The 13348-nt window shown below is 44.4% G+C and overlaps 1 protein-coding gene across 1 annotated transcript; it reads left to right on the plus strand.

Annotated features, from left to right (window-relative positions):
- Positions 1-1195: 1195 nt before the first annotated feature.
- GPR148 (G protein-coupled receptor 148) lies at positions 1196-5364 on the plus strand. Its single transcript, XM_047770423.1, is given in 6 exon segments — positions 1196-1380; positions 2397-2633; positions 4014-4675; positions 4677-4731; positions 4767-4974; positions 4976-5364. Coding segments are annotated over 4 exon segments (1041 nt in total). The 5' UTR covers positions 1196-1380; positions 2397-2633; positions 4014-4147; the 3' UTR covers positions 5226-5364.
- The last annotated feature ends 7984 nt before the right edge of the window (positions 5365-13348 follow it).

The raw sequence follows: 13348 nt of genomic DNA on the forward strand, positions 1-13348 counted from the left end.
CATCCATACCATCTCAGACCCCCTAGTGCTTCCCTCTCATCCTCCTCTATCAAGTGGAAGCCTTCCCTCCTTTTGCCTTTGTCTAAATCCACTGGCCTTAAAGACAAGCCATTTAACCCCAAGTCTGGCATTTACATGACCCCTCTGCATGTCAGTCCCTGAGAGTGTGCTGGTGAGCAGGACAGACTCAACTCTTGCTACCATGGACTGATTCTGACAGCAAAGTTAGACATAACTCACACAAGGAAACATTAAGACAAATATTGATAAATCACATGAAAGAAATAAGGAGAAATACCTAGGTATAAAGCAGAGCTGTATTCCATTCTAGGTATCAGGAGTCATGTGCCAGAAGAGTCTTTCAAACTGGCATCAGCTGATCTGCAAAGTGTGTAACAGTGTTCCCAGGTGGCAAGGGTCATGTGTCCTTTAAGGAGTGGACAGAAGGTAGATGAGCTGGCGCTCAGAGATTGAAGAGGGAAGGAGGGGCAAGGGATGGGCTGTACTTGTTCTCAAGTACAAAGACAAAGATTTTAGTCTTTATCTTAAAAGCAATGAGAAACCATTGGAGAGTTTTATTTAATGGGAGTAGCATGCTCATGGTGTGATGGTGATCATGGTGATGGTGAGCATGGTGAAGAGGAGAAGGGAAAAGATGATGATAGTGATGGTGGGGATGATGGTGATGGTGAGGATCATGATGGTCATGTTGGTGATGGCAAGAATGAGAGTGACTATGACAGTGGTAGTGATAACGACATGGTAATAATAATGGTGAGATGAAGATGTGTTGACTGAAATTCTGATGAGAATGGAGCAAATGATGAAGAGTCTACTACCACTGCCTGCCAGGAAAGCAGAGGCAGGAGGACCATCCAGGAAACTAATGGAATGAACACAGAAACAACCAATGATTTGGAGTGAGACATGCCTATGGTCAGCCATTTATTTGCTGAGTGAAATGAGAAAATGCATTGACCTCACATATGCTTGAACTTCTTCACCTTTAGAAGGATTTCTTGAGGTGAATGATGTGTATGAGTGCCTGGCACCCAGGAGTTGCAATGTTAGCTCCTTTGTATCTCCCTGACATACATATACACAGCTAGATGTGTGGTGATGAGTGCCTGGGGGTGGGTATTTCCTCCACTGCCTCACTTTTTCACCTTAGTCAGGTGACACAGCTGCTTTCTAAGAGACACTATATTGATACCAGGAGACCAAGAGCCCCTACTTCGATCATCTCCTCCAACCTGGTTGTCCCGCTGTCTGTGGAACAGCAATGTGAAGTGGGCTTGCTGCTGGGAGTGTCTCAGGATGAACTCTGCCACTGCCTGCTTCCCTCGCCCTGATGACCCTGAGCTTCATTCTGATACCACAGTAAGTAATTCCCCATCCCTCTGCCAACTCTGGGGGTCATAGCAATGGGGACTCTGGGTGTCTTGGAAAAGATTCTGAGTCTCCCCAAAATGTGACCTTGCCCAAGGTACTTTACTTCCCTGGGCCACAGTTTTTCTCCTGGAACCAGTCTGGGCTGCTCAAGAAGCAGGGTGGCTTCCTGTGAGTCTATGTGCATAGTGGATGCTGCACAGCAAGGCAGGGTGCAGTCATGCTTAGCTTACCTCTCCCTTGGGGGCAGGACTGGGGCCCCCATCTGTTGTTGATTTGAATCTGTTTGCATTGAGCACAGAGTTTCAATGTAGCTCCAGCTTCCTGGAAGGTGCCAGCCAGTCCCTGGATGAGGATAGTCCCAGTATCCCAAGGCCTTTGAAATGACACCAATGTGAAAACTTTATTTCCAAAGCAACATGTGGATGATGTGTAGCACTAACCTGTGCTGCACACGTGTGGTCTCATGTGGCCCCCACAAAGGCTGGCAGGTGGGGCTGCTCTGACCCATAATGAATGCAGAGAATGGAGGGGGACAGAGCAGTTTAAGGCTTGGGGTCATGAGCTGGGAACAGGCAGGGCTAGGTTATCCCCAGGGAGGCCATTGCATTTTGGGCTGGTCCCAATACTAAGGCAGACTCTTTAACATTTAGCTGCTGACTCATCATGGGAATTACTCCCTTTGCATTTCCCTGGAACTGTGGCCTATCACAGGCTATCAGGAGGATTGAGCTCCCAGCCACACGTTTCCTGAGAGGTCATCATTTAATGTGTTTTCCCCTCCCAGGAATCTGCATTCTAAGACAGGTACATGTGGAGGGTGAGACTGACAGCCATGGTCTGGGAGGGGCATTCTGCTGGGCTCATGGCAGAGAGGGGATTGGGAGGTGGCGTCAGCCCCCTGGCACTGCAGTTTCTCCTAAGGAGGAAGATGAGCTTTCTCAGCGTTAACACAGTCTCTACCATATACTGCCATCAAACCTTGGGCACTGCTGCTCTTCCCGCAGACACTGTAACAGACCCTCAGCAAGGCACAGCCCCTGGGCTGGGGGCTCTCTGGGGAGCAGGACCTTTGGCCAGCCCTGAGGCGTGGAACGACACTCTTGCTCCAGAAAGGGCCTCTTGAGAAGAACAAGTCTGGAGTCCTACTTCCCGGATTGGTACCTCAACTGTCCTAGTTCTAAGGGTGATGGCCCCGGACTGTCCAGCTTCTCTGTCTGCTCACTTCACCTGCAGCCCACAATGTAAGTGGAAAGGCCCCATCTGTGAGGCACACCTAGGAGAGGGGCCACCTGGCAGTGAGTGCCAGCACCTGTGTAAGCTGCAGCCTGCCTCCAGGATGGGTGCATTGTCACCATGGACTCCATGTGGGGTCATGGAAGCCCAGAGGGGCAAAGTTATTCAGCCAAGACCACACCACAAAGGACAAGAGTCAGAACCACTGAGAATGAGAATGGAGGCAGGAGGTGGGGACCTGGTGTGGTCAAAGGGTCCATGGCTAAGAGAGGAGGCAGGGTTCTGGGTGTCACCCACTGGTTCTGATCTAGGTGTCATTCATGATCTGAAATTCCTGCCCCTTCTCCCCATCCCAACAGCATTCTGCCTGTGCTCAGTGTGGCACTAGCTCCAAGCAGCTTCCTCCACAGGCTGACCTGAAGAGGGACTGTGCATGGTGGAGGTCCCAGGGGCACAACAAGGGGTCTGTGGGGCGGAGAAGACAGCAGCCTCTGGGGAGTGCAGTGGGAGGTGACGGCTGACAGGGATGCGCATTTTCCTGGGGCCCCTGCTGCTCTAGGAGCTCGGACTCTGGATTCTTGCCACATTTCCACAAGGTCCACACATGCAGCATCCATGTTTCACAGATAAACAAACAACATAGAGAGATGAGCAAAATTTCTCAAGGCCACACAGCCAGGACCTCGAGGGCAGTCAGCCTGCTCACCTGAGTGGAGCCACCCTGTGGTGAGTGCACAGACCTGTTTACATCCTCAGACAACCCCAGATGTTCCAACTGCCCTGAAGACTCCCATCCGAGTCCTTCCCCTCCTGTTGCCCCTCCATACTCAGGTTCCACAAGGCCTCTGTCTGTCAGAGCAGGGCAAGAACTTTCCAGCATGCAGGGATCTCCCACAGGGGTGCTGAGCACTTTCTGGTCCTGTGCACATGGGATTTGGGACACACGCACACATGGGATCATCCTTTGCCTGGGGATTGTACCCCAGGGCTTTGTGAGGAGTATGAGCACAGCCAGGCCCCTCCATCCTGGCCTCATGTCCTGAGCCCCTTCTCTGTCCAGCTCCAAGCAGAGGCTGAGCCCTGCTCACAGACTGGCAAGCCTCCTTCCCAGATGGCTGCTCCCTGCCTTCTGGTAGAACAGCCTGACTCTCACCCCAGAATTCAATCCAAAGTTGTGAGCCTTCTGTGTATACTCCCTGCTAGCCAACCAGACAGATGTGGGTGACACTTCTCAGGAGATCAGTGGCCAAAAGATCATGGCAATGGGCTTATCAGTTTAGGTGTACACCGCACACACATGCAGCCAGACAGCTGGTAGAGACATGCGTGAATGCAGGAAGCCATGGGGAGCAGAATTTTACATTGTTGTTTTTGTTTTTGTTAAACAGTCATTCCTAAGATCTACTGAAGCCCAGCATCTCTGCAGAGGAGAGGTGCCATCAGGACCCCTGCAAGGGAGATCCATACACTGGGTGTATGGAACCAACTACTTGTGACAAAGCCTGCCTCTCCACCAGGAAGCATGGGGGTTCAGTTGGCACTTTGCCCCCTGGGCACAACCATCTGGCCAGCCTCCAACCAGCTCATCCGAGAGCCCCCCTGCATGCCCCAGGGAGCCAGAAATGTCTCCCTGAGCCTCAGGGACCTCAGGGAGCCTGACTCCATGCTCCATTGGCTCTTCCTTCCCTCAACTCTGCTGGCTGCAGCAACACTAGCACTGAGCCCCCTGCTGCTGGTGAACATCCTATGGAGCCAGAGGCTACAGCAGGACCCTCACTATCTGTTGCTGGCTAACATCCTACTCTCTGATCTGGCCTATGTTGTCTTTCACATGCTCATCTCCTCCAGCAACCTGAGTAGCTGGGCCCTGGGCCACATCGCCTGTGCTGTTCTCTCAGATGCCATCTTCGCTGCCTACACCAGCACCATCCTGTCCTTCATGGCCACCATGTTACACACCTACCTGGCAGTTGCTTATCCTCTGCATTACTTCTCCTTCATGTCCTGTGAGGCTGCCCATAAGGTGGTGGCCCTCATTTGGCTGGTGGCTGGTTTTTTTCCCCACATTTCTCATTTGGGTCAACAAGCAGCCAGGATGCCAGGTTGGTGGAATGAGGGACCTCATGCATCCTGCTGCTGAGCCTGGGCACCGAGCCTGGGCACCAAGCCAGGCAGGGGCCCCCAGGTTGCTGTCACCCACACCTGCATCTTGTGCATTCTGTTTCTGTGCATAGCTCTTATCACCTACTGCTTCTGGAGGATCTGTGCAGAGTCCAGGTCTTTGGGTATCTGGGTGCAGGACTATTCTCATATTAGGGTCACCCAACTTATCCACACAGTGCTAATGACACTATGTTAGCCCAGTGGTGGTGTTTTCCCTGGACATTGTGCTGACCAAGTATCACCACAGAGGTGCCAGGACTCATATGTGGCTCATGACAGCCAACAGTGATGTAATCATGATGCTTCCCTGTGCTGTGCTCCCATAGCTGTACACAATCCACTACCAGCAGCTGCTGAGAGTGGTCTGGGGCCACTTCTCATCTGGGAGGCACAGCAACATCTTTACCATTTCTCAGAGCTACAGACTTCAAAGCTAAAAATTACATATAGGATGCATTGACATCCAATTATGGCATACTCCTCAGGACTACAAAATATAATTGTAATTGTTCTTAAAGGAACAGGACCTTTAAGATGATCTCAGCTGGAGTTCCCATTGTGGTTCAGTGGTAACAAACCCAACTAGTATCCATGAGGATGCAGGTTTGATTCCCGGCCTTGCTCAGTGGGTTAAGGATCTGGTATTGCGGTGAGCTGTGGTGGAGGTCACAGACATGGCCTTGATCCTGCATTGCTGTGGCTGTGGCATAGCCAGCAGCCATAGCTCTGATTTGACCCTTAGCCTGGGTGCAGCCCTAAAAAACAAACAAACAAAAATGATCTCAACTGATGGTTTTCAATATTTCAACAGTTTTTAAGTAGAGAAGTCTCTTTTAGTGACGCATAAACCCTACTTGAAAATGGAAGCAAGTAAAGGTGATTCAGAGTGGGGTAAGGCCCTGATCTGTACCTTTCCAATGGCTTCCATACCCAACGCAACCACTGCTGAAACATTATTGCTGACAAGCACACGGTGGCCAGAACTTTACTGGAACCTGGAACCTTAAAGTAATAAAGCACATCTGTGGAAGCTGGAACCACAAAGCTCCATTTTGCAGCTGTTTAAGGTGTGGGAGGGGGCTGAGCAAACCTAGGACTCACCTTTAGTGAGGAGTGCCATGGAGACATCTATAAAGCAGGACCCCAAAGAATTACAGTCTCAGAACAAGAATCTATGACAACTAAGAGACTGGCATGGGAACTTGCCTGCCATGATGTCAGTGCTATGCAGAGGGGAAGAAAATTCCTTGAGAATTTCTCAGTAGAAGTCATTCTTCATATAGGATTAGAGCTAGGTTTAAGACTATTTTAGTGGTCAAAAAAATCTTACTCTGTGGTTGGTGTTATTTTTCTGATCTGAGCTTCAACTCAAGCCTCAAAGCATTTCCACAAAAAAAAATCTAAAAGAAAATGAGTTGCACTTGTCAAAATTTATAAAACCCCTCAGGGAAATAAAGCTTCATGAATAAGAGTGTAAAGAAACAGGGAATTCCTATCGTGGCTCAGAGGAAATAAATCCAACTAGAACACAGGTTCAATCCCTGGCCTCACTCAGTGGGTTAAGGATCAAGTGTTGCTGTGGCTATGGTGTAGGCCAGCAGCTGCAGCTCCTATTCGACCCCTAGCATGGGAACCTCCATATGCTTCAGGTGAGGCCCTAAAAAGACAAAAAAAAAAGTGTGAAGAAACAACAAGATAGCAGCATTGTGTTCTACCTCCTGGAATTATCAGACACTAGGTTAACACAAAAATGTTTAATATTTTTTAAGATGTGAAAAATGACATGAAAATATAAGCCTTTAGGAGAAACACATTTTTAAAACAACCAAGTAGATTAAAAAATAATTAAATAGAACTTCTGGAAATAAAGAATATAATAATTAGCATTGTCAAAAATTGGTTAGTTTTAATTTGGGTTAAACAGTACATTAGATACAACTGGAGAGAGAATTTGAAAACTGGAAGAAATTATCTAAAATTCAGCCCAAACAGACAAAGAGATGAAAAATGTAAAGAGAGATTAAGAGACATTGTGGTTAGAATAAAAAAGATTAATTTAGATCTATTTTGAGACTATAACAGATACAATGTAGAAGGGAACTATTTGAAGAAGTCAAAGCTGATAATTTTCTAGAACTATTGAAAGTTAGCAAACCTCAGATCCAAGAACTCCAACAAATTACAAATGAGATAAATAACAAATAATCCACCTTAATCACATCATGTGAACTTGTAGCAACCAAATACAAAGACAAGTTGTTTAAAGCAGGCAGAGACAAAAGACAAAGGAGCAGCAATTAAACTGACAGACGACTTCTAAAAAAATAGTGGAAGCCTAAAGTAACTGAAATAATGTTGTCAGTGCAATGAGAGAAAATAACTGTGGACCTAGAACTTTATATGCAGAAAAACTATCTTTCCAGAGAGCAAAAGAAAAACTATCATAGAACACAAACGCCAAAACACAATATTCCTAACAATACACATTGAAGAAAATTTAAAGGATATATTTCTGAGATGGGATTAAGATGGCAGAATAGAAGGACTGGAGCTCAACTTCTCTCCTAAAAACAACAAAATTCACAACTAAAGACTGAGCACACTTCACCCAAATGGACCAGAAACCTTAAAAAAGATACCCTACCCCAGAAGAAAAAGAGGAGGCCACATCAAGAGGTAGGAGGGGTGGTTTTGTGATATAAACAACCCCATACCTCCTGGGTGGGAAGTTCCACAGACTGGAAACTAACTGGTTCACAGAGACTCACCTACAGGAGTGAGAGTTCTGAGCCACACATCAAACTCTCACGTGTGGGGATCTGGCACAGGGAGAAAGAGCCCCGGAGCATCTGGCATTGAAAGCCAGTGAGGCTTGTGCACAAGAGCTCCATGGGACTTGGGGAAACGGAGACCCCATTCTTAAAAGGCACACACAGACTGTCACGTGCACTGAGTCCCAGGGAAAAGCAAAGTCTCCAAGGGAATCTGGGTCAAGCCTGACTGCAGTTCTTGGAGGACATCCTGGGAAAACAGGGGTGAATGTGGCTTGTTGTGAGAGAAGGACATTGAAAGCAAAGCTCTCAGGAATATTCTTCAGCAGTGCCTTTCTCTGGAGGTGGCCATTTTGGGAAAATCTGGCCCCACCCTTCAGTCAGCTGCTGAGAAGCCCCAGGGCAAACAACAACACAGGTGGGATCACAGCCCCGCCCCTCAGTAAACAGGCTACCTAAAGACCCCTCAGGCACACAGCTGCCTCTAATCCCATCCAGAGACTAAGCCCCACCCACCAGAGGGATTAGAATCGGCTCCTCCTACCAGGGGGCAGGCACCAGCCCCTCCCATCAGGAAGCCTACAGCAAGCCCCCATACTGACTTCAGCCACAGGGGGGCAGACACCAGAAGTAAGAGAGGCTACAACCCTATTATCTGTAAAAAGGTCACCACACTAAAAACCTATAAAAATGAAAAGACAGAGAACTATAACTCAGATGAGGGAGAAAGAAAAAACCCCAGAAAAACAGCTAAGTGATGAGGAGATTCTCAGCATCCAGGAAAAAGACTTTAGACTGTGGATGCTGAAGAAGATGCAAGACATTGGGAATAAACTGGAGGCAAAGATGGATAACTTACAGGAAACACTGACCAAAGAGATACAAGATATAAAACTTCAACAAGAAGGGATGATAACTGAAATACAATAACTGAAATAAAAAATTCACTAGAAGCAGCTAAGAGCAAAATACAGGGGGCAGAAGAACGAATAAGCGAGGTGGAGGACAGATTAGTGGAAATTACGGATGCAGAACAGAAAAGAGAAAAAAGATTAAAAACAAATGAAGAGAGTTTCCGAGAACTCTGGAACAATGTGAAATGCACCAACATCCGTATTATAGGGGTGCCAGAAGAAGAAGAGAGAGAGAAGGAGACAGAAAAAATATTCCAAGAGATAATAGCCAAAAACTTCCCTCACATGAGGAAGGAATCACTCACTCAAATCCAGGAAGCACAATGAGTACCATACAAAATAAACCCAAGGAGGAACACCCCGAGACACATATTAATCAAACTGACTGAAATTAAAGACAAAGAGAAAATCTTGAAAGCATTTAGGGAAAAGAAACAAATAACATACAAGGGAGCCCCAGTAAAGTTATCGGCAGATTTTTCAACAGAAACTCTGCAGGCCAGAAGGGAGTGGCATGATATACTCAATGTGATGAAAGGAAAAAAACCTCCAACCAAGATTACTCTACCCAGCAAGGCTCTTGTTCAGATCTGAAGGAGAAATCAAAACCTTCTCAGATAAGCAAAGCTGAGAGAATTCAGCAACACTAAACCAGCCTTACAACAAATACTAAAGGAACTTCTATAGGCAGAAAAGAACAAGAGAAGAAGGAAAGGAAAAAAGAGCAGCAAAAACAAATCCAAAGTAATTAATAAAATGGCAATAAGAACATACATATCAATAATTACCTTAAATGTGAATGGACTAAATGCCCCAACCAAAAGACATAGACTGGCTGAATGGATACAAAAACAAGAACCATATATATGCTGTCTTCAAGAGACCCACTTCACTTCTAGGGACACATACAAATTGAAAGTGAGAGGATGGAAGAAAATATTTCATGCAAACGGGGATCAAAAGAAAGCTGGAGTAGCATACTCATAACAGACAAAATAGACTTTAAAATGAAGAATATTTTCAGGGACAAAGAAAGACATTACATAATGATCAAAGGATCAATCCAAGAAGACATAACAATTTTAAATATCTATGCACCCAACACACGTTCACCACAATATATAAGGCAACTGCTAACAACCTTAAAAGGATAAATAAACAATAACACAATCATAGTGGGGGACTTTAACACCCCACTAACAGCAACGGACAGATCAACCAGACAGAAAATCAATAAGGAAACACAGGCCCTGAATGATGCATTAAACCAGATGGACGTAATAGGTAGGTATAGGACATTCCATCCAAAAGCAACAGAATACACATTCTTCTCAAGTGCACATGGAACATTCTCTAAGATTGACCATACCCTGGGCTACAAATCCAACCTCAGTAACTTTAAGAAAATTGAAATCATATCAAGCATCTTTTCCGACCACAATGCTATAGGACTAGAAATAACAACAAGAAAAAAACTTCAAAAAACACAAACACATGGAGACCAACAACATGCTACTAAACAACCAATGGATCACTGAAGAAATCAAAGAGGAAATTAAAAAATGCCTAGCAGCAAGTGACAACGAAGATACGACACTCCAAAACCTATGGGATGCAGAAAAAGCCGTTCTAAGAGGAAAGTTTATAGCAATACAAGCCCACCTCAGGAAACAAGAAAAAGCTCAAATAAACAAGCTAACTTTACATCTAAAGCAGCTTGAGAGAGAAGAACAGACAAGACCTAAAGTTAGCAGAAGGAAAGAAATCATAAAGATCAGTGCAGAAATCAATGAAATAGAAACAAAGGAACCATAGAAAAGATCAATGAAATGAAAAGCTGGTTCTTTGAAAAGATCAACAAAATTGATAAACCCCTAGCCAGACTTATCAAGCAAAAAAGAGAGAGAACTCAATAAAATTAGAAATGAAAAAGGAGAAGTAACAGCGGACATCACAGAAATACAAAGGATCATAAGAGACTGCTATATGCAACTATATGCCAATAAAATGGAAAACCTAGAAGAAATGGACAAATTCTTAGAAAGGTACACTCTTCCAAGACTAAACCAGAATGAAATAGAAAAGATGAATGGACCCATCACAAGAACTGAAATTGAAACTGTGATTAAAAAACTTCCAACAGGACAAAAAACAAAAAACAAAAAACTTCCAACAGGGAGTTCCTGTCATGGCGCAGTGGTTAACGAATCCGACTAGGAACCATGAGGTTGCAGGTTTGGTCCCTGCCCTTGCTCAGTGGGTTAACGATAAGGCATTGCCGTGAGCTGTGGTGTAGGTTGCAAATGCGGCTCGGATCCCCAGTTGCTGTGGCTCTGCCATAGGCTGGTGGATACAGCTCCGATTCAACCCCTAGCCTGGGAACCTCCATATGCCATGGGAGCGGCCCAAGAAATAGCAAAAAAAAAAAAAAAAAAAAAAATTCCAACAAACAAAAGTCCAGGACCAGATGGCTTCACAGGCGAATTCTATCAAACATTTAGAGAAGAGCTAACACCCCTCCTTCTGAAACTTTTTCAAAAAATTGAAGAAAAAGGGATACTCCCAAACTCATTCTATGAGGCCACCATCACCCTGGTACCAAAACCAGACAAAGACTCCACAAAAAAAGAAAACTACAGGCCAATTTCACTGATGAACATCAATGTAAAAATCCTCAACAAAATACTAGCAAACCACATCCAACAATACATTAAAAGGATTGTACATCATGATCAAGTGGGATTTATCCCAGGATGCAAGGGTTCTTCAATATCCGCAAATCCATCAGTGTGATACACCACATTAACAAACTGAAGAATAAAAACCATATGATCCTCTCAATAGACGTGGAAAAAGCCTTTGACAAAATCCAACACCCATTTATGATAAAAACCCTTCAGAAAGTGGGCATAGAGGGAACCTACCTCAACATGATAAAGGCCACATACAACAAACCCACAGCGAACATCATTCTCAATGGTGAAAAGCTGCAAAAATTCCCACTGAGATCAGGAACAAGACAAGGATGTCCACTCTCGCCACTACTCTTCAACATAGTTCTGGAAGTCCTAGCCACAGCAATCAGAGAAGTAAAAGAAATAAAAGGAATCCAAATTGGAAAGGAAGAAGTAAAACTATCGCTATTTGCAGATGACATGATACTATACCTAGAGAATCTTAAAGACTCTACCAGAAAACTGTTAGAGCTTATCCACGAATTTGGCAAAGTTGCAGGATACAAAATCAATACACAGAAACCGATAGTGTTTCTATATTCTAACAATGAAAAAGCAGAAATGGAAATTAGGGAAGCAATCCCATTTACCATCACATCCAAAAGAATAAAATACCTAGGAGTAAACCTACCTAAAGAAACAAAAGACCTGTACTCTGAAAACTATAAGACACTGATGAAAGAAATCAAAGATGACACAAATAGATGGAAAGATATTCCATGCTCATGGATTGGAAGAGTTAACATTATCAAAATGACTATACTACCTAAGGCAATCTACAGATTCAATGCAATCCCTATCAAATTACCAAGGACATTTTTCACAGAACTTGAACAAAATATTTTAAAGTTTGTTTGGAAGCACAAAAGACCCAGAATAGCCAAAGACATCCTGAAAAAGAAAAATGGAGCTGGAGGAATCAGGCTCCCGGACTTGAGACTATACTACAAAGCAACAGTCGTCAAAACTGCATGGTACTGGCACAAAGACAGACATATACATCAGTGGAACAGGATAGAAAGCCCAGAATTAAACCCGAGCACCTACAGCCAACTCATCTATGACAAAGGAGGCAAGACTATACAATGGAGAAAGGACAGCTTGTTCAATAAGTGGTGCTGGGAAAACTGGACAGCCACATAGAAAAGAATGAAATTGGAACACTCCCTAACACCATACACAAAAATAAACTCCAAATGGATTGAAGACCTAGATGTAAGACCAGACACTATCAAACTCCTAGAGGAAAACATAGGCCAAACACTCTCTGACATAAATGACAGCAACATCTTCTCAGATCCACCTATCAGAGTATTGACAATGAAAAGAAACATAAACAAATGGGACCTAATTAAACTTCAAAGTTTCTGCACAGCAAAGGAAACCATAAACAACACAAAAATACAACCCACAGAATGGGAGAAAATCTTTGCAAATGAATCCACTGACAAGGGATTAATCTCCAAAATTTATAAACAACTCCTATTGCTCCATACCAAAAAAACAAACAACCCCATCCAAAAATGGGCAGAAGATCTAAACAGACAATTCTCCAAAGAAGACATACAGATGGCCGAGAAACACATGAAAAGATGTTCAGGGTCACTCATTATTAGAGAGATGCAAATCAAAACCACTCTGAGGTACCACCTTACACCAGCCAGAATGGCCATCATCCAAAAGTCTACAAACAATAAGTGCTAGAGAAGGTGTGGAGAAAAAGGAACCCTAGTACACTGTTGGTGGGATTGTAAATTGGTGCAACCACTGTGGAAAGCAATATGGAGATGCCTCAGAAAACTAAACATAGAACTACCATTTGATCCAGCAATCCCACTCCTGGGCATCTATCCAGAGAAAACCATGACTCACAGGACTCATGTACTCCAATGTTCATTGCAACACTATTTACAATAGCCAAGACATGGAAACAACCTAAATGTCCATTGACAGAGGAGTGGATCCAGAAGATGTGGTACATATACACAATGGAATATAACTCAGCCATCAAAAAGAACGAAATACCAGCCTTTTTAGCAGCATGGATGGACCTAGAAACTATCATGCTAAGTGAAGTCAGCCATACAATGAGACACCAACATCAAATGCTTTCACTGACATGTGGAATCTGAAAAAAGGA

Source organism: Phacochoerus africanus, chromosome 3, assembly GCF_016906955.1.
Source record: "Phacochoerus africanus isolate WHEZ1 chromosome 3, ROS_Pafr_v1, whole genome shotgun sequence".
Lineage (NCBI taxonomy): Eukaryota > Metazoa > Chordata > Mammalia > Artiodactyla > Suidae > Phacochoerus > Phacochoerus africanus.